We start from the raw sequence: 21,329 nt of genomic DNA, 5'->3' as shown, positions 1-21,329 counted from the left end.
ACACAGAATGCAAAATTATTTTCTTAGATATTAAGTGTGCTAAACTAGCAATATCTAGAGAGATATGTATCTATCTTTCCTCTGGTAAGTCTTGTATGTGAGATACTGTTTATATGTAAAGAAAATTTTAAATCCCATAGTTGAAATGTACAAACCCTTTTTGGGAGCTCATATGTGATCAGGGAACTATTTTTGTCCCACTTCAAATAACTCTTTGGCTGGTGATTTTTGTACCACAATTTTTATCTTTAGGTACCCTCATTGTGGGGCAGCATTATGAGAGTGTAAATCAGGGAACTTAGTAGTAGTAGTAGATCAAACTTATTAGTTATCTATTCCAGAGCTTTAAAGGGGATTAAATAATATTCCTTTTTAATTTTACAGTTGTGAAAGAGATCAAATCACTATTAAGTGCTGCACAAGTCAGTAGCAAAGACAATATCTAAAATTAGATTTTCCATTTGTAGGTTTTGGGACATGCCTGTGTTCTTATAAAAAAAAAAACACAAACATTTAACAACATTGGATTTTCTGGTGGGGAATGAAGGTGATCATTAAGAGCTGATGGTGGTGTTAATATGATTTCTTTTCCCCAACATAAATACTTGAATGCCACCTATGTGAAATTACTCCATGTGTCAAATTTGATTCCCCACAACGAAGGAACAGGACTTCATGGATTGGTTATGACACTGTGATTCTCTTCCCTCCCGAGCCATGACCCTGTCTGCTGAAGTTGGAGGAGCTCATTCAGGAGCTATTTTTGTCTATGCAGCTGGCAACAGTCCCTCAGGGACTATCTGAGAATCAGTGAAATTTGCTATAAATCAGACAAGTTCTTCAAGACAGGAGTAAGGGAAGTACTAAGTAGCAGTATAGAAACTGCCTGAACAAGCTAATGCCTATTCCCTGGCTGGATCTCCCAGAGGACAAATAGGCTTGATAATGCAATTTCAAATTATTAATTCAATTATATAAATGTTTCCAAATGTACATGCTAAGAGTATTTTTCTAAGTCTCTAGTTGATTCTCTAAATAAAAGCAACTTGACTGTCAGAGACATGGATTCTAGTTAAAAGTACACAGAAGTTCTAATGCTCAGACCTTGGGTAATTATGATATGGACCTAGATGTCAAATTTATCTTGGCATTCAGATTTGAAATGGTGTCTTGCTGTTTATTCGCTTGTTATCACTTGAGCTTTGCTATGAAACTCTACAAATAGTCAAGTGTTAGAGTGTTACCATAAGAATGTGAAGCATTTATTTTGGGTAGTTACAGGGCAAAATTAACTGTCTCAAGAAAACAGGTATGTCTAATCAAACTGCTTTCCTTTTTTTTTTTTCTTTTTTTTTTTTTTCTCAGATGAGCAAGAGTCAGTGCAAAAAAGGACTTTCACAAAATGGATCAATACTCACCTGGCTAAGGTAATATATGGCTTCAAAATTTATTTATTTGATTTTTTTAATTGAACCTTTTTATCTCTGCTTGTGCAGCCCTGGTGTACAGAGTATGTCAGATTTGGCTGATAAGAGTGGCATAAACTTAAAAAGGAATCCCCACTGTCTGTATACCATAGGGAATGAATCAATTTCAGCACAATATCAGTCAGCTGCAGTGTTGAGAGTGTCATCTATACAAGCAACTGCCTTTGGCCAAAGCTGAAAAGTAGTATCACAGCTGCTGTTTAATCCAGAGGAAATATCTGAAACTGCTTTCTATAATACAGAAATATTAGGCTTATTGCATAGAGTGTGTTTGAGTAAAACTTGAGTCAGTTGTTGTGTAGTTTGATAAAGACATCCTGAACTGGTCACAGATTCAAACGGTGCTTCATGAATCCAGTGCTGAACTAATTATCTGATACATATTGGGATTTATCATGAGACTATTGTTGCTTCTTCTTACCACAACTTAAACCTCATTTTTTGTTTTTAGCACAAAGACAATGATTTATATACGATTTTAAATGTATTTAACTACGACTGGTATCAATTTTATCTGACAACATAAACAGAGAGATTTAATTTGACATTTCCCAGAGTTTTCACACAGCACAGCTCTAACTATAGTAATCAGTGAGTCCAATAAATTAAAATATTTAAATATCAGTGTTCTTTAAAATTCATATTTTTAAATCATGAAGATTAAGGAACTTGAAAAATTTAGCAAGGAAAAGCTGCAAGAGCACTGTTTTAGCTTTTCTGTAAAGGCCTGGCTAATAATGCCCTCAAAAATGAACAGAGCAAAGCAGGAAGCTCAAATAATTGCTCTATCATGGGATTTGGTCTAATGAGACTGTATGGTAGAGCAACAGCATTTATTTACATTGCTGAGAAATGTAATTGAGTAATTTACTGTGAAGTTAACTGCAGTAGCATTGTAAAATTCAACTGCAGGAACAAGGTTATCTTCAGGACTTCTTGACAGTGGATCCTTACTGGGAATGCAGTCTGTTCTCCCATTCTCTTAGAAATAATTTGGAAAAGTCACCCATGCTGCAGAGAACTTAATCCCTCTATGTATGTTCCATTTACTTCAATCGGGATGGAAGGACACTCAGTATTCGTTAAAACACTGGAAAAGCAGGCTGTGAACATGTGTCATGTCTTAATTCAGGTTCTTCTATTTCCTAATTGTATTGTGTCAATAAGAATTGATCAGTATTATCCAGTAATAACTGACGAGAAGATCTATGTGCATATTGTTCAGTATGTGTATGTGAGCATGTAATGATAATTTGCTAGTAATAGCTGGTGAGTTTTTGAAAGGAGACAAAGTAGTGGAAGCAGCTCTGTTAAGAGATTTTGGTCTGGATTGCTAGTTGCAAATGCTTCCTTTACTGTCCTAATTTCACTGGGCTCAGGTAAACCTTTTAACTTGTGCGATCTAGGTGTATATTTCTTCAATGGGTCCAATATTGTAAAAGCTAATAAAATACTCACTTTCAAAAGAAGCAGTTAAGAAGCCAGAGCCCTCACTTTTATCTACCTGAGCTACCCTGTAGTAATTGTTCTGTATTAATTCACCCTTTAATTGAGAAGTTGTTTCTGTGATACTTTTATGGATGGCTCATCTATAACGTCAGCACATTTGCCTCACTGCCTAAATCAGATGTATAGATTAGCTGGCTTTGCTTCCCATGTATGCTGTTACACTGCCATGGGAGAAGCACTGTTTATAGATTATAGGGGTTAGACTCAACAGAAAAGGAGTGACCCATGGTATTAAAATTTTTAAGATTTTAAAGCTTAAGCATTTTAAGTCTTTGTTAGTCATATTTGTGGAAAGTATGGAAATTTGAGTTCATCACAGCTGTAGGAAACAGTGATGGATCTGTGAAGTGCACAGGACTCCCCTTGTGCTCATGTTCCAAATTGTAACCCAGAAATTCAATATTCAGGTTATTTGATTATTGTAAAAGCTTGTTGCATTTTTTTATTATTTCAAAATAAATTGGAAAGCTGTAACATCTCCATTGTCTGGAGGCCTTTGAAATGTCATAAGGAAAAATCCTGGAAGGAGACCCACTTTTATACAGTATTTCTGTATTCTTCTCCCTTCTTTGAACCCAATAAACTGTACAGCACCTGCCAAAATGGTACCCAGCAAGGAACACCACAAAGCACTGGGCTCACACTGATAGCAGAGAAAAAACATGTGCTTCTGCATTTGGGCTTCTGTCTGTTAAAGCCCCTAAAGTTACACTGGGAATGAGTAATATGGAAGGAGATATAGGGCTGCACTGGGTGCAGGTATTGAGGTTCTGGCAGCAGGGCTGAAGGGGAAGCCTCTGTGAGGAGAGAGAAGGGCTGCCCCATGCCAGACTTGGCCAGTTCCAGTTGGCTCCAGTGAGCCCACTGCAAGACATGGCTGAGCCCCTCAGCCAAGATGATTGTGCCTCCAGGAAAGTATATTTAAGAAAGGGCAAAATGCCACACAGGCTGTGAGAAATGAGGCAAAAAGTGTGAGAAACAGGCCTGCAGACACCAAGGTGAGAGCAGAAGGAGGGGAGGAGGAGGTGCCTCAGGCACCTGAGCAGAGAGCCCAGAGGGACTACGTTGGAGCAGGTTCCTGACAAGAACTGCAGCCTGTGGAGAGCAGCCCAGTTTGGAGCAGGCTTCTCTTGAAGCATTGTGTTCCATGGGAGGGACCTCACGCTGGAGCAGGGCAAAAGTGTAAGGAGGAAGGAGCAGCGGAGACAAGCTGTTAAAAATAGACCACAACTTGCATTCCCCATCCCTTTGAGCCTTTGGGAGATAGAGGAGCTGGGAGTGAAAGGCTGAAGTTGATCCTAGGGGAAAACGGAGTAGCTGAGGAGAAGATGTTTTCAGTTTTGTAATTGTTTCTCACAACCCAAATCTATTTTAATTAGTAATAAATTAATTTTGCCCAAGTAGAGTCTGTTTTGTCTTTAATGGCAACTGCTAAGTAATTCCCATCTTTAACTTGACTCTTAAAATTCTTCATCTTGTTTTCTTTCCCTCTCCAGTTGAGGAGGGGGAGTGAGGGGACATCTCAACCCACCTCAAAGACAGGTTACCCCACATAGTTATAGGTGAACTTACAGGTCAGAGGCCTTTTTCTACACTTTTTCTACACTTTCTTACATTGTGAAGGGTAGTGATAAGAAAGAAATGGAAATGCAGAACTGATTTGACTGTGTTATGTAGAACCAAAACCAATAATTTGAGAACGTAAAGCAGGATGTGGTAGTTTTTCAGGGTTTGCTGTGAGTGAGTGATTCTTCACTGCTAATTTTTAAAATCTTAGTGTATGCTTTTCTTTTAAGTCACGTTCTAACTGAATCTGAAACTAAATCAGTAACTAAGTTAAGTCCATCAAGCAGATTAAAAAAACTTTTTTTGGCTTTTTAACTGGAAAGTTAAGAACAAGTTTGAGAATTTGGATACAAGTAAATACAAATTAACAAGACAGGTAAAGGAAATGAAAGTACTGATGGAATTTCTCCACTGAAAGGGTTATCAAGCACTGGAACAGGCTGCCCAGGGAAGTGGTTGAATCACCATCCCTGGAGGTATTTAAAAGACATGTAGATGTGGTGCTTGGGGACATGGTTTAGGCGTGGACTTGGCAGTGGTTGGACTGGATGATCTTAAAGGTCTTTTCCATTGTGTGATTGTGTGAATTTAACTTTATGAAAGGGAATAGGAGGGCAGTATGAATTTCTTATTCTCTCTCGCTCTTACAACAGAATTATCTTTTTCAAATCGTGTCCTAATTCAAAGGTATGTTCTTTCACAAGCCCAAGACAGGTAAAGGACTTGACATCAGCTAATTATAGGACACCTCAAAGTAAGATTGAGATAAAGCAACCCTAGTGCAAACTGTGCCCTCATCCACAAGGCAGTGTTTCATAGGGGATGAACACAGAGGAAAGAGCTGCAAATATGATGACTAGCAGGTAGTATAACACAACTTCATTTAGAGGCAGCTGTTAGCACTAGGCTACATCGATCCTTCTGCTGTCTGTCTCCCAAACTCCAGCTGAATCTGTTCTGTGATTCTGACTTTGGACTCTAGGGTGACTTGGCAACTGGAAACTTTCTGTGCCATCCACTTGCAGAAATTGGCTCACAATCTATCAAATCAAAGTGATCTATCTTCTGCTCAGCTAGTTTAATTTTTGCGCATATGTGAAGTTCTACTAATGATAAATGAGATATGCATGTGTAACACAACAAGAAATTTTCTAATTTCATGTTATGTATTGATATTTCTTTAACGTTGTAGAACGAGAACTCCTTCCTCTCAGTCTCAACCTTCAAAGGCATAGAAATAATTTGAGTATGCTTCTGAGTATCTTTTGAGGCATCTCTTCATAGTCTAAGTTTAAAATACAGAAAAATGTTACACCAAATTTGCTCTGGTTTGTGCATGTGGATAGCTTTTCACACATTTTTTCAGTACTTTTTGAAACATCATTTGAAAATTAATGTAACAAATATAGTTTCCATTGGCATTCACTATGACATAGATACTGCTGCTTAAATAGTACCATTTAAGTACAGGGTATGAAGAAAATATTCCTGTAGCAAAGATGCAAATGAGCAATGAAATGGAAGAAAAAGTGTTGGAAGACTGAAGCTTAGCAAATATACATTGGCTCTATATCTGAGATTTGGATTTTACAATACTTATTTTACTGTGCTTTTCTTGACTATTACAGGGTTTTGAGGGGTTATTTCATATACTTTTTAAATTATATTTTTTCTTGGTTTAAAAATTACTTCACTGAATTCTTTGCACTCATGGTTGGTCCATCTTGGAGCCAGCTGGCATTGCCTCTGTTGGACAAAGGAGAAGATTCTAGCAGCTTCTCACATAGATCACCCTTGTAGCCTCCGTATTACCAAAACCTTGCCACACAAACCAAATACACCTTTATAAGAACCTGTCTCTCTTCATTATTGTAATGTGAATTTCAAGAGACAAACCTAAATACTTGGGCATTTAGATAGGTAGTGAGGTTTTTTAGGCCTTCACCTCCCATTGGTTTAGGATGGCAGCTGCTATTATCCCCTTGTCTTGCATGTAATTCTTCAGTATTATATCATGCAGCAATACTGATAAAACCAAAGCTGCTCTGAACTTCAAAGGGGAAATGATAGCATAGAAGGTGAGGAAAATTAGTTGCTTTTCTGTCAACTCCCTGTGATGCAAGACTGGGACAATTTATTTTTCAGTGACCTGTTTGCTGCATTGATTTCTTTGGTGTTATATTAAGGAAGAGCATGATCCTTTATCCATTGCATTGCTAGGAAATAAAAAGGAACTATAATTAAGTATACCCTCCTAATGAATGGTCATGATGCTTTATTGTACATATACACAAGAAAACAGACTTTTCTTATTGTGGCTATTAGAGCACATCAAATCTCAGAAATCTGCTCTTAGCAGAGGAGTTCTTTTTCCACTTTATGACAAAACTACGCCTCATTGAAATATTAGTTCATCCAAGCTGAACATTGAAGACAGGATGTTCTGATTTTGGGAGCTAGAAACCTTTAGCATGTTTAGGTTTTCAGAAGTGTTTCATTTGTTATGTTCATCTTGGCAAGTCTTTTTCTCCAGAAGTAACATCAGGTTGTTTTATAAGCAACCTTTTTTTTCAGAAGTATCCCAAAAGGAAATTATTAAACCTCAAAAGTGCTTTCAAGAATTTCATAATCTGATTGTCATTTTATTGAATTAGAGGGTATGAATATTAGTATTATTATAATTAGCAGGCAAATGAATGCTGACAAGCTCATGGAAGCTAGAGGGTGTTTATTTCATTTATTTCAGCTGGACTAAATTTAAACTTTTTGTTTCTAAGAGACATTTTGTGATTATTAAAGTATTGACCAGTTGAGAGTCATAGTTCCACAAACTGGGATCTATTTAAGAAGATAGAGTTTAATGAGTTTTTGTTCCAAATTCCTCATCATCTGCTTACATATTTTTCAGTATTATCATTGTGTTTGTGAATGAAAAGACATACGCTAAGCAGTTTGTTTTAAGTAGGAGCTGACACAGTGCTCAGATGCCTGGAAGCCTGCAAGGCCTGGTATAGAGGAGAGAAAATACAGCATCATAATGTAACAACTCTCAGCTGTGAGAAAGCGGCAGCATTGCTCAACCAGCTAGCTACTGGAGGGGTCTTTCCTTCTCACAGCTCCTTGCATTGTTCAGCCTGAAAGAGTGATTTTCTGTTGCATATATAACACTAGGGAAAATATGTGACAAAATACGCTGATAAATTGAAATGTGACTGTATAGAACATGCCAAAGTTGTGTGTCTGTTACAGACTCACAGGCAGTTTCTTGGCTTGTGTTAGAGAGCAGGATGTTTCTCCATTATATCGTTAGTGGCAGAAAGCATCTTGTGTCACAGTCCTGCAACCAGAAATATTAGTTCAACAATATGCTGACAAAGCAATGGATAAAAGATACACTGATATTAAACATTATGAAATGCAAAGAAAGGGACTAGCAGCCACTCTTTGTGCTTCTGTTTGAAAAGAAGGGAGGTAGGATGTAGTGTTAGTGAGTCTTCAGAATATATGAAATCTTCTCTCTTTTCAGCGCAACCCTCCCATGCTGGTGAATGATCTGTTTGAAGATATCAAAGATGGGGTAATGCTAATTGCTCTTTTGGAGGTTCTTTCAGGGCAGAAACTGGTAAGAACTGCCTTCCTTTGAATAGAAAAGTTGTATAATTTCTCTAGGTTACAATTTTCTAATACATTTCTCTATCTGAATAGTGTAAAAAAACCTGACAAGTACACAGCAGAGTAACTTTATTCACAGGATGGGCTATCTGGTTACAAAACAACAGAAATAGATTATTACAGACTGATGTTTTTGATTTTATGCATTTTCTATTAATTTTGTCGTAGTAGTTCATAAAAGTTGCTCTTTTATGATAGTCTTTGTAGTTCATCTGGGTGCTACTACTATGACATTAAAAAAAAGGTCTAAACTGCAAGGTATTTCTATACATCTTGAAGAAATAATGACAGTATTTTCATGTTAAATTTATGGCTTTCTCTCTGAAAAACAAACAAGCAAACAACAAAAAAAGACCCCAACAAAATCAGTGAGCCCCTCAGATCTCATGGGGTCTTAGATTCGTTTAACCTGACAGCTGCTCTGCTACTGTAAAAAATCTTGAATGGGGCCAAATGGCTTTTTCACACCCCCTGTGTGTACAAGGCAGATAATCTGTCTCTTGGGAGCCAGGCTGGTTTTGTGCATGTTATGTGGGAAAAAAACAAATTATTTTAGGCCAAGGGATCTCTCTTTTTTTTCCAAACCAGCTCACAGATCGGGTCGCAGCATCTGAAGGAGTAGGGCAGCAGTCTGTCGTGGCTGTTGCTCTAGGGTTCAGGTGTAACCTGTTCCCTCACATGCAAGAAATTTGAAGGTGTCCCACTTTTGGCTCTTTTTATATTTCGTCTCTGTTTTTTTTTCAGGGCTTTTCCAAAATTAGGTAGTGATTATACCGTAGAATGGGAAAAAAAGCTACGCTTTCAAGTGTTTTGTGCTCTGTTGAAATATACTGGTTTCTGTTTCTGTTCGTCCAAGACAGAAAGTCTCCCTCTTGTGGCAAAACCGAAGTAGTAAAATAGGAAAAAAAATTTCGTGATGACACCTGTTACAGTGAAATTCAGTGGATTGTGTTCTGTCTGTAGTAATTAGTGAAAGAGAAGAGATATTCCAAAACCAGAATAATTTATGGGTAATGTAAAGGTTATGTTTACCCGATTACAATACACTGTAGTAACTGCAAGAGGAATTTCAGAATTTGTAGCAGACCTTTGTTAAATCCATTTGTAACTTTATGAACATGATTTTAAATGAAAGTAGTTGTGTATTTGCATTACAATATAGAATTAAGTGGGAAATTAAATTCCACTGTAGGGTATTAGAAGTCTAGGATATGTTCTTATTTTAATTCAAATAATTCTTTCTTTTTTTAACCTACATGGCTGAAGTTCAGCAAAATTCATTGTTCAATGAGGGTTTTTGATAGCTGAGGTTTTTTTATAGCTGAGTTTTTTTTATTCTCCAATAAGGTATTAAGATGGATAAAAATCCTCCAGGTAAAATGTTTTTACTGTTGTCTGGTTTCTAAAAATAGCAACCACCTTGACTTCTCCTTTGAAGGTAAAAATATTTGACTGAGAAAATGCTACCATCTCAAATACTTATATATATGTGTTTGTGGGTATAAAAATAGTAGTAGTTTATTTTACCTACATGAAACAGTTCTCTCATTAGATGATAGCTTGCATCCTGAGGTTATAAAGAAATATTTAACTTTTAATAATAGAAATATCACATTTATGTCCCTGATATCTGTCAGTCCTCCCTATTGGTATATGGAAAAACAGAACTTGACTGTTCCAAGGAACATTTTTACATGTAAATCAGACAATGGGATGCATACAGGCATTTATAATAATCTGGAACTTCATGTTGTTTTGCAGCAAATGGGCATAAAATTAATTGTAGCTTACACTGCTCTTTCTTTTTAAGCCTTGTGAGCAGGGACGTCAGCTGAAGAGAATTCACTGGGTTGCCAACATTGGCACAGCTCTTAAGTTTCTAGAAGGAAGACGGGTAGGTTTGGTAGCACCTAGTCCTGTTTTTTACTTTCCCTTCCTCCCTTCCTTTGTATTATTTGTATCCACACACCACTTCTTATTCTCCAAAATTTGAGCTATGTATGCAGTCTTCAGGTTATACACAGTGCCTAAAAGCTACTGTAAAGTAAAAATTACAAGATCCAATGCTAATATGTTGCAATGTAAAACATTTTTTTAAATTTAGAATCACCTTCCCTGCTTTCCTGTTGTTGTTCTCAGCAAAGAACAATTAGCTTCAGTTCAGTAGAGACATTCATTTATAATTAAAATAATAGATTTATGGACTTCACTAGGTTATGCATTCAAATCTCTACTCCATGGAAGTACAGACATGAAAAGTTAGAAGAGTGTGACTCCTTATGAGCTTTGCAAAACTTCAGAGTAATTCCTGGAATCATACTGGTAAAATCAGTGCTGTGGCCATTTTAGAAATGAAACAAAGTATTTTATAAGTTTAACAAAACAGAGAAGACCTAAAAGCTTGATGTGATTGAGGTAAGGATATAAAATAAAAGCAATCTATTACTTTTTCCCTCTCCATTGTAATGGCATGTATCTATTTTCTGAATTAGATTGCAGATATTCTGTTTGTCTGATTTCTACATTTTACTTCAATTTTTCTCAATGCAGATATAACAGCTGATGAATTTTAAGTCTCCACATGCTGTACACCAGCAGCTGTTGGATTTGGGCATTTCCCCCTCTTTTTAACCCTACATCATCTTGACCTAATTATATTTTTTTTACATAGGAAACAATCTTAGCAGATCCCTGTAGAAAGAAATATATGAAAATATTTTTTTTTAATTGAAAAACTTATAACCAAAGCAAAATTCAGTTCTAGGTCACAACTTTCCTGCTTTCGTGAACTCTAGTAGTACAGCTTTTCAGTACAAACTGTATCATATGCAGACTGAGAGTGGAGGCTTAGATACAAAATGAGTTGCTTTCTGGTGAGAATATATGTATATTCAGATTTGTCTTGCAAGGAAGCCTTAATCCGTGGTTGTTATAGTCTTTACAATGAAAGGATCTCTACTGGAGTACTGTGGCATTCTTTTCCCCCTTATCTTTCTTTTATGCTTTTTCTTCCTCATTTTCCTTTTCTTGTTAATTCTTAAACTCACTTTTCTCTTTCCATTCCAAAACTATTAGAACCATAGCAAGAAACCCTTGCATTATTTAAAATCTGATAGTTTGCTTTCTTTGTTAATTGTGTTGTATGATGTGCCAAAAATTGTGCTTTCATTGCTTTATAAAATTAAATAAATGCGTATACCTAATAATTAATAATTTAAAGCTTTTTTTGTGTGTCATCTTTTTTCCTTTGCCTTCCATGCTAGTCCATATACAGAGGATCTCCGGTTTGTACAATGGTTCTATGTATCTTTAATTGTTATTTCTGCTGGAAATTAAACATTTCTTTCTACAAAAAATTAGCATGCAATATTCTGAAAAAAATCTGTTTTATTTATTGCTGTACTTGTTTAAAAATTTAAATTGCACCTTTCAATGATTGTTTGAATAAAGAAACTTGTTACTTGATTGCAAAAACATGCATTAAAATATAAAACCTATTTTAAATGTGTTTCCTAATTGTTATAATTCCTTGTGTGTGGTAATAACATATTTTCTTTCCTACATAGATTAAGCTTGTCAACATAAACTCAACTGATATTGCTGATGGGAGGCCTTCTATTGTGCTTGGCTTGGTGTGGACGATAATTTTATATTTTCAGGTATTACATTTTTTATAATTCATTATAGTTTGTTCAAATAATGGCCTGGATCACAATTTCATGTGAACCGGTGTAGTTCCAGTCTTTCATCATACTGTTTTGTAATTAGCTGAGGATCTGATCCTGACTAAAGTTGATGTTAGGGGTGCTTCACATAAGGTAAAATTAGGTATTTGTCCTTGAAATAGATTGGTCTGGCCCTAGAATGGAGTTCCTTCATCACTGGAACATATTCTTCCACTTTTGCTGAGGAGTATCACAAAGCAAAAAAAGAAAAGAATAGAATTGTGGATTCTTGTGACATGTGCCTTTAGCAATGTCAGTGGTTATTGTGCTGTATGTTCAGTTCCAGTGCACTGGATGACAGACAGTAATTATTCTCAAACAATACATGTAAATACCCTTATTTCACTGAGAGATGCAGATATTTGCAAGGACAAAATTCAGCTGTGAATGGTGTAGGTTGAGAGGAGTTTGAATTTGTTGAGGAGAAATCATTTGCATTCTGCTGAAGTTAGGTGGGAGGGAAAAATAGTTTTCCAGATCCTGTCCATATGACAAAATGTGTCACTGCTAAATCATTTTGAAAAAACAACTTTTTTTTTTTTTCCTCTTCTTTATGGAGTTCTTTGACTCTCTTGTGATGTGGATTTCATGTCTCAGGGGTGCTGTTCTCCTAAGCACCAACCAGAGTGATGCCTCAATCATTCAGATCATCTTAGAGGAAAAGTTAGCCAGAATGATATTAACATTTTTATTTTAATTTATATCTCATTGAGGTGAACAGGGGAAATTATGCTTCTCAGAGTTACTGAAACTCTAGTTCTTTGCATCAGTTTTACTTGGGTCATTGTTTGAACTTTTCTTTAGTTGTCACAGGCAGATGTATCTTTTTAGCGTTAATGAAAGCAGAAATGCATGAGACCTGTGATTCTCACTCTGTAATGCCACAAAACAGTTTTCTAAGTAGGCAGCGTAGACAGTCTTGCAGCATTCTCTGGATATAATTCTTTAATGTTAAAGAACCAAATTTTTAGTCAACTTAATGTTCTTAAAGGAGCCAAGTTACTTTTTTCGTTTGAGGGAAATCATGATGTAAATAACTGTTGTGCACCCTCAGCAAGCACTACTAATGCACTATACCTGCAGAACATTTGCAGTTCCTTCACAAGGTACCTCTAAGCAAATCCTCAATTGAATTTGTGCCAACATAGTAAAATGGTAAATAAAGAACTATCCAGAGGAGATCAGTGAGGTTGCTTCCATTCTTGAATTGCGTGAGCTTCCTCTGAAGTTAATGGATTGTTTTACAATATGAGTTCATTATAAATGTAAGCCATTGTCTCGTTTCAATCTAAATTTGCCATAATAGATAACATGACACACCTGCATATTGTTCTAGTTGTAGGGTGTCAAGAAAGTCAGTGATTGATAGATGTCTGGTACTTCTGAAATTAAGATCATCATCTGGGCACATACATTAGTGGGTTTGAAGCTTCTTTACTGTACAGTCAAATGGAACACAGCATGTAAATCATAGCTTCTGCCCAACTTTATTTTTTCAGTTGTATTAGGAAATTACTTAAGAAACTGGTGAGAATTAAGAAGATTATCTACAAACAGGTGTTAACTTTTTTTCTTTCCCCCCCGCCCCCACAGATTGAAGAGCTTACCAGCAACCTCCCACAGCTGCAGCCGTTGTCTAGCAGTGCTTCTTCTGTGGAAAGTGTTGTCAGTTCAGAAACTGCAAGTCCCCCAAGCAAACGGAAGGTGGTAACCAAGGTCCAAGGAAGTGCCAAGAAGGCTTTGTTAAAATGGATACAGTACACAGCAGCCAGGTAAGGAACCTGCAAATGAACTGAATTTATATGTTAAGTGGGAACATTTTCTTAAGATTCTAAACTTTCTTGGTCAGAGATTGTCCTTTTGCTCTGCATTCATATAGCACCTCTCTATGATCATATTCTTTTTGACAAATGAGGCTGCTAAATGTTATCACCATAGAACAAGTAAGTAATAAATAATTGTTTCCATTAATTTTACAAGCAATCATATTTTATAGTTTCTGAATAATGAATGGGGTTGTATTTGACAGAATGAGGAACTGAAAGGGGAATTACATGTGACATGAATGACAGTGTATTAGTCCTGCTGCCAAAACACTCCCTGTGACAATGCAAGTCTCACGTTGACTTAGAATTCCTTAGTGACAGAGCTTGCTGGAGCACTAAATTCTGACACTTGGTTTTGAAATGCAGGTGATGAAATATTATTAATATCCTTCTGCAGCTTTGTGATACAAGAGACAAATTATTACAAAAGTTGCCATGAATTTCCTTTCTTTTTTTTTTTTTTTAATCCAAGTTATTTTGGAGTTATTTCTTGCTATTTCTTTTTAACTTAAGAATCATTTTCCTAATTTGGTATAACTATCCCATGTTTGCTCTGCTTCCAAAAAGGCATTGAAAAAAAATATAAATTGCATCAAATATAATAGTAGTTTGATGGCTTCCACAAGAATAAAATAAAAATCAAAGATGTAAAAGAATAAAGTGCTGCTGTTTGAAGAGATCAATCATGTGCAAAAAGTGAAGGGGAAATGGCCAGTTATGGAATACTGCCTGAGAGAAAATAAATATAGTCATAAAGATACACTTTCTTCAGTTATTCAGTGAGTAGGTAGAATAGAGTAATCTGTACTGTAGTACAGTCTAATTTGTCATTCTTCCTATTACACTGTTGTCAGTAAGAAACAGGCAACTGAAAGTGGAAATCTGCAATTTCCATGTATGTAAACAAAAAAACATATAAGCAGAGAAAGAGGTTCATTATTGGGAAGAGGAGCTTAAATGTGTTGAAAGAAGCCTAGAGGAAGGATGGTACACTTTGCCTAGTCCTGCTTTACATGGTAATTTGCAAGGGCTCCTCATTAAAGTCAGTGAAAGTGTTTCACTGATCACAGTGAGCTTTGAAGGAAGCCTTCGTTCAGAGTTACAGTCTCTGTGAACCTCCAAATGGCAAGACTGTCTGTGTGTCTAACTGTGTCCTGAAAGGAAATTTGCATGTTCAAACATAAATAAAACACATAATAAAAAGCAGTCTTGCAGTCTGTGGACCACTGTACCTTTCAGAATTACTTTTAAAAGAAGCAATTAGAAGTGTGATTCAGTTCTGATTGCTTTCTCATGGTATATTTCTATTTATTGATCACTTGTACTTAATTTTTAGTGGACATGTAAGAGTTCTGAGTGTATGAGATTATAATATCACTCATACGTCTGGTAAGAATATAAATAAATTTGTGTGTTGCATTTTCACCTGAGCAGCAGTGATGTCACTGTTAATGCTTTCAATTTAAAAGCTAACAGATTAATGAAGTCTGTTTTTCTTTTTTTTTGTCTGATACTGACATTCCTAACTGAACCACAGTAGTTATAATGGAGGAAGATATTAAGTGCTTTGTAGTGAGGGAGAGAATAGTGACTAGAGTTGCATACATCCACAGACTGTATGTGTCGTACAAGAACCTTGAGAGCCTTGGTGCACTTCATATATTCAAAATACCATTGCCTTATAGCCACTAGCAAGCCCACTGGAGACAAGTACAGTAGCTATATGACAAAAAACTCTTGAAGAAATTAATTCCTGCGGTGGATGGATGGAGCTGTAGTTGACCTGGTTAGCACTGCAGGAACAATAAGTTGAAGTCTGATGATGGGTAGCCACTGGGTGGAGCATCCTGTCCCCTTTCTGATTTCATCAAGCTCTGATGTTGTTGCAAGTCACTTTTTTTTCTTTCATATTCTTTAGGCAAGTTGGAATTGAAATCAAGGATTTTGGACAAAGTTGGAGGAGTGGTGTTGCATTTCATTCTGTTATTCATGCTATCCGCCCAGATTTAGTGGACATGGAGAAAGTGAAGGGAAGGTCCAATAGAGAAAACCTGGAAGAAGCATTCACACTTGCAGAAGCAGAGCTAGGAATTCCAAGGCTCCTTGATCCAGAAGGTACCTAATGTTTAGTTGAAAAAACACTTGAACTATTTCCATGGGTTAATTAATAGTGCTTAGGCATTTAAGCAGAATTTTGTGCCATTTAGCCAAAAAATTAATTTGCCATGTTCTGTACTTGTCTAGATGTGGATGTTGACAAGCCAGATGAAAAATCTGTCATGACCTATGTAGCCCAGTTTTTGAAGTACTATCCTGATCCTCATCATACAGTGGCTGATGTGCAGGAGAATGATGTAAGTTTCTCTTGCATAACTATACAAATCAGTTTATCATGGGGGGAAGGGGGGGGCTTTATAAAGAAACTTTATAGTTTTCTCATATTTTGTTATGTTTCCTTCTGATGAGCAGTTCAAGCAAAAAGCAAGCACAATAATAAAACCAGGAAAGTTTACCTGAGAATAAAGGAACCAGTGTTTCAGGTTGTTTGCTAGTAGATGGTAAAAAACAGAACAGTGATCCTGCAGAGATTTTTCTGCTCTCAGCAGCAGAAGTCAAAAAGAAAATACAAACAGTGATTGTAGATAGTAGCAAACCACTGGATCCTGAAGTTGCCTAAGAGGTTTTGAAGCATAGTGCCAGTAAGATTGCAATCATTTGCAACCTGAAACAATATGACACTTCTGTTTCCACCACACTGGGTTTCGGTATAAGAACAATAGTCCAAGAAATTGTTTAGCTATAGTCTTCGGGCTTTTAGGCTCCAGAGGCAGGTATAATTTTGACGCAGGTTTCTTTATATTACACAATGATGTTTGACTGTTCACTCCAATTAATAATTTTCACTTGTTTGTTTGGTTTGGTTTTTTGTTTCCTTGTCTTTTTGTTTTGTGTATGCTCTAGTGCATTGGCTTTGCACTGGAATGGCTATATTCAGTGATGCCAAGGGATCATGACTCACTTCCTAATCGTGATCATTGCTTTCTTCATGGCAAGCACGGGAAACACTGCTGAGACAATCTGCTCAGCCCCAGCAAGAGAGAAAGATGAAGCACTTTTAACCTGTGTTTCTTCATGTTGCCTACAGACCTATCAAAGAGCTTTGAAAGGAGCTATCTCCTTCTTTATGGCTATATGTGGCTAAGGCAGCTGTGGCTTTGCTGATTCCAGTGCCTGAGCACTGGAATTTTACATTTTCCTTGCTTCAACATTGATCTGAGGAGGTGTGTGCTGATTTCATAGCATTCCATTGAGCAGTGAGGCTGCTGAAACGGAGGGAATAAGCACTGAAGTCTCATGCTGTGGCCTGTGGCAGGCTAAGGCCATCCTGTTGTCTCCATACCACAGCACACAATGCAGTTTTCTGCTGCCAACAGCTTGGGCCAGGTCTGCTGCCCTGTGCTGGAGCTGGATTTTGAGGAACAGCGTCACTGCCTTCTCCTGAGCTTTATGCAGAGATGATGCAGGAGAATTCAGGACTCAGCCACTCCTCACTCTGCTTGTGTCTGGCTATAGCCACAGAAATGATAGCACATGAGCTGTGAAAGACAAACAGTTGGAGTTGCCTCCAGAATTCCCAGTTAATTACTGGAAAGTGAAAATACAAACTCATCAGTTTGACTTGCTTAGCTTAAGACCACTTCCTCTTCCTAGGTATCACCAAGGTATTCCAGTAGCCACCCAGGTGTATTTTGGTAAAACTGCTGGTCCCCTGCTTTGGTCTTTTATTACTATAAACTTTTGTATTTCTGTCATATACCACAGAGAGAAGCTTATTTTTGCACTTGACTGCTTTACTTATGACTTCAGGGAGAATCTGTCAACAGATAATCAAATTTCTCATACTCAGAACTTGCATTTAAAATAGTTGATCAGTTCTCAAGAACATCATAATGATAGGTTTGGCAGACTTATCATATACAAATTCCAACAAGTGATAGTGCCTTGGTTTACTCAGTTCTGGAGAGGAGGGGAAAGAAGCCTGGAGTTAGTGCAGTTGATCCTGATGACTGCAAGATACCTAGATGAAGCAAGATTTCCAAATAAGCCTTAGCAAAATAAGAGTCTCATTCATACTAAAGAATAGTTCTGGGGAGATTCTATTGCTGAAAATCCAACAATGCAGTTTAAAAACATACAGACACAAATACTGCATTCCATATTTATACAGTATTTGAAGGGAAAGTTGAGGAAAAAAGTCTCCATCACATGTTTAGCAATCAAATACCTTAAAGTTTCTTTCATCAAATGCTTTCACGTCTTTCAGCCCAAATTCTTAATTGTGCATGAATTGGTGAAGTATCATTTAAATCATCAGGTTAAGCAAGGCTGTCACAACAACAGATCCAAATTGATAGTGTTGCCAGCAGCTCAAGGGAGGTTATCAGCTGGTGAGGACATGTGGAGCACTGCGTCCAACTCTGGGCTCCTCAGAGCAAGAGACCTGGACCACAAGGATGATGAAGGGACTGGACCATCGCTCCTCTGAGGAGAAGCTGAAAGAGCTAGTGCTGTTCAGCTTGGAGAAGAGAAGGTTCAGGGCCGTCTTACCATTGTGTATAAATACCTTAAGGGAAGATGCAAAGAGGACAGAGTCAGGCTCTTCTCATTGGTGCCCAGTGACAGCACAAGAAACAATGGGCACACACTGAAACACAGGGGGTTCCCTCTGAATGTCAGGAAATACTTTTTCTCTGTGACAATGACTGAGTACTGGTGCAGGTTTCCCAGAGAGGTTTCTCCATCCTTGAAGGTATTAAAAAGTTGACTGGACATGGTCCTGGGCAACAGGCTTTGGATGTCCCCTATCCCAGGATATTTGGACCAGATGATCTCCAGATGTCCCTTTCAGCCTCAGCTATGTTGTTATTCCACAATTCTGTGATAATATTTAGGAGCATAGTTGATATATTTGTTTGTTTTGGGGTTTTTTGAGACAGTGACAGTAGAGACAGTCCTGTAAGGCAAGAGGAATGCTTTTTTCTAAACGGTAACATACAAGGATGGAGATTTAAATTCCTTTAAAAGTAGAAAAAATTGACTCAGTTTGTAAGAGCAAGAACTATTTTCTTTAGTACTTAAGGAAACATTAATGAACTTACCATTTTGCAAATTCAAGGTAAATCTTTTTTGTTAGAAGTAACTGCTTGGAATCATACTACAGAAACTTTCTTGATCACACAACCCAATTAAGTACCTTTTTTTAGCCTCTTTCTGGACCTATGGTTATTCTAATAACCTTGCTAAATTAGTTGACTGGAAAACAGGTAAAGGAGAGAATAAATCTCAGTGCACAGAGCTGACTGTGAATCAGATGTGAGATATTTGCGTGCCTATAAAATCCATTTAGACAGAAAATTAGTTTGTTCTTTTTCAAGAAGTGTTGCCCACAGGCTGTGTTCTAGGTGTACAAACATATGTGAGATCTGACCATACATGTAAGATTGATTCTTCTTTTAAAACCCTTTGGGGTTTTTTTGTGGAATCCATGTAAGTGAATTGAAAGCCCTAGTGATCACCACAGCTAACAGTGCAAGGTGTAACAGTATCTATTGTCTCTTTCTTTCCCTTTATTGAGTTGGAGTATCCATGTCCATCTTAAAGCTTTCCTTAGGAATTCTGCATTATTTGGTTAGTTTAGTTATTTAGGACAAAAGTCATCCATCTTTAAGAACCTAAAAGCTAGGTACTTACACTCTACCAGTAATCAGTGAGAGAGCAACACTTTTCCAGGTGGCATCTTTCTAAAGATGGTGGCCTAAATAAACTTTCTTCTCAGAGTTTGTGTTGCATAGCATTTCAAGAGAGTTAAAACTGACCCAGATGAATCCTTCCCTTACATAATGATAGGTAAAAAGGTTGTTGTCACCTGATTATAAAGAAATCCAGATATGCTTTATATTTTTGTGACTGGTATAATTCCTTTCTTCTTAGCCTTTCTGTATTCCCCCTGAAGTCTAGTATCAAGAAATATGTATCACAGATTGGTGTAATCAGATAACTGGAAGAGATAACCTTACATTCTTTTGAGTCTGGAAGTATTCTTAATTTCCTTTTCTTTTTTTTTTTTTTTCCCCAAATAAATCTCCTTTAGGGTGTATTCCACCTGACCTGTGTTAAGAGCCTATTGTAGAATTAGATGAATTGTGCAGTAGATGCTAGATGCTACCTTTTTTTTTTTTTTCTGTCAAAAAAAACTGAAAGAGTGAGTATCTATCTCAGTTACAGATGCTTACATTTAGTTTGAAGAATCCTATTTCATAGTGGAGTGTGTCTGTGTGATTTTTGATGGGGGCAGGGCGGGATTTCTTACCCTGTCCCCTTGCCCTCCAGCCAGCTCACCTGCCACTGTATTTCACAGAATCACCAAGGCTGGAAAAGACCTTTGAGATCATCAAATCCAGCCTATGACCTAACACCACCATATCAGCTAGATCATTTACCCTCGACACTTAACCCATGACCATTTATTCTAGACGCTTACACCCAGACCCTTCAACTTTGACCCTTAATGCTAGAGTCCTAACCCTGGACATAATCATCCCAGAAGATCATCTAGTCCAACTATAACCTAAATCCCCCTACCATAACCTAATCTACACAATCAGTGCTTAAATCATGCTGCTAAGCACTGTATCTGTATTTTTCTTAGATACTTCCAGGGTCGGTGACTCCACCACCTCCCTGGGCAGTCTGTTCCACTGTCTAATCACTCTTTCAGTAAATAAATTATTTCTAGTATCCAATCTAAACCTCCCCTGGTACAACTTTAGGCCATTTCCTCTGGTCCTGTCATTACTCACCTGATGGAAGAGGCCAACTCCCACGTCCCTACAACTTCCTTGCAGGTAGTTGTAGAGAGCAATAAGGTCTCCCCTCAACCTCCTCTTATCCAAATTAAACAATCCCAGTACCCTCAGCCTCTCCTCATATGGCTTATTCTCCAGACCTTTCATCAGCTTGGTAGCACTTCTCTGAAGTCTCTCCAGCAGCTCTACATCCTTCCTGAAGTGAGGGGCCCAGAACTGAACACACTACTTGAGGTGTGGCCTCACCAGTGCCAGGTGCAGGGGCATGATTACCTCTCTACTCCTGCTGGCCACACTATTCCTAATGCAGGCCAAGATGCTGTTGGCCTTCCTGGCCACCTGCACATACTGCTGGCTCTGGCCCATGTTAAGTCAGCTGTCAACCAGCACTCCCAGGTCCTTCTCCACCATGGAGCTTTCCAACCACTCATCCCCAAGCCTGTAGCTTTGCATGGGGTTGTTGTGACCAAAGTGCAGGACCCGGCACTTGGTCTTGTTAAACCTCATACAACTGGCCTTGGCCCATTGGTCCAGTCTGTCCAGGTCTCTCTGCAGAGCCTTCCTGCCCTCAAGCAAGTCAACACTTCCTCCCAGCTTAATGTCGTCTGCAAACTTACTTAGGAAGCACTCAATCTCCTCATCTAGGTAATTAATAAAGATATTGAACAGGACTGGACC

At 37.6% G+C, this 21,329-nt stretch overlaps 1 protein-coding gene across 1 annotated transcript in view; it reads left to right on the top strand.

Moving 5' to 3' along the window:
- SYNE1 (spectrin repeat containing nuclear envelope protein 1) overlaps window positions 1-21,329 on the top strand; it is a 295,834-nt gene that overhangs the window by 49,712 nt on the left and 224,793 nt on the right. Inside the window, exons 3-10 of the mRNA XM_051615569.1 lie at window positions 1,366-1,427; window positions 8,089-8,184; window positions 10,045-10,128; window positions 11,498-11,518; window positions 11,801-11,893; window positions 13,553-13,731; window positions 15,704-15,900; window positions 16,030-16,139. Coding sequence (XP_051471529.1) covers window positions 1,366-1,427; window positions 8,089-8,184; window positions 10,045-10,128; window positions 11,498-11,518; window positions 11,801-11,893; window positions 13,553-13,731; window positions 15,704-15,900; window positions 16,030-16,139 — 842 coding nt within the window. The remainder of the gene's footprint in view (window positions 1-1,365; window positions 1,428-8,088; window positions 8,185-10,044; window positions 10,129-11,497; window positions 11,519-11,800; window positions 11,894-13,552; window positions 13,732-15,703; window positions 15,901-16,029; window positions 16,140-21,329) is intronic.

This window comes from Apus apus, chromosome 3 (assembly GCF_020740795.1).
Source record: "Apus apus isolate bApuApu2 chromosome 3, bApuApu2.pri.cur, whole genome shotgun sequence".
NCBI lineage: Eukaryota > Metazoa > Chordata > Aves > Apodiformes > Apodidae > Apus > Apus apus.
The sequence above is the reverse complement of the archived record's forward strand: the minus strand, read 5'-3'. Positions and strand labels throughout refer to the sequence as shown.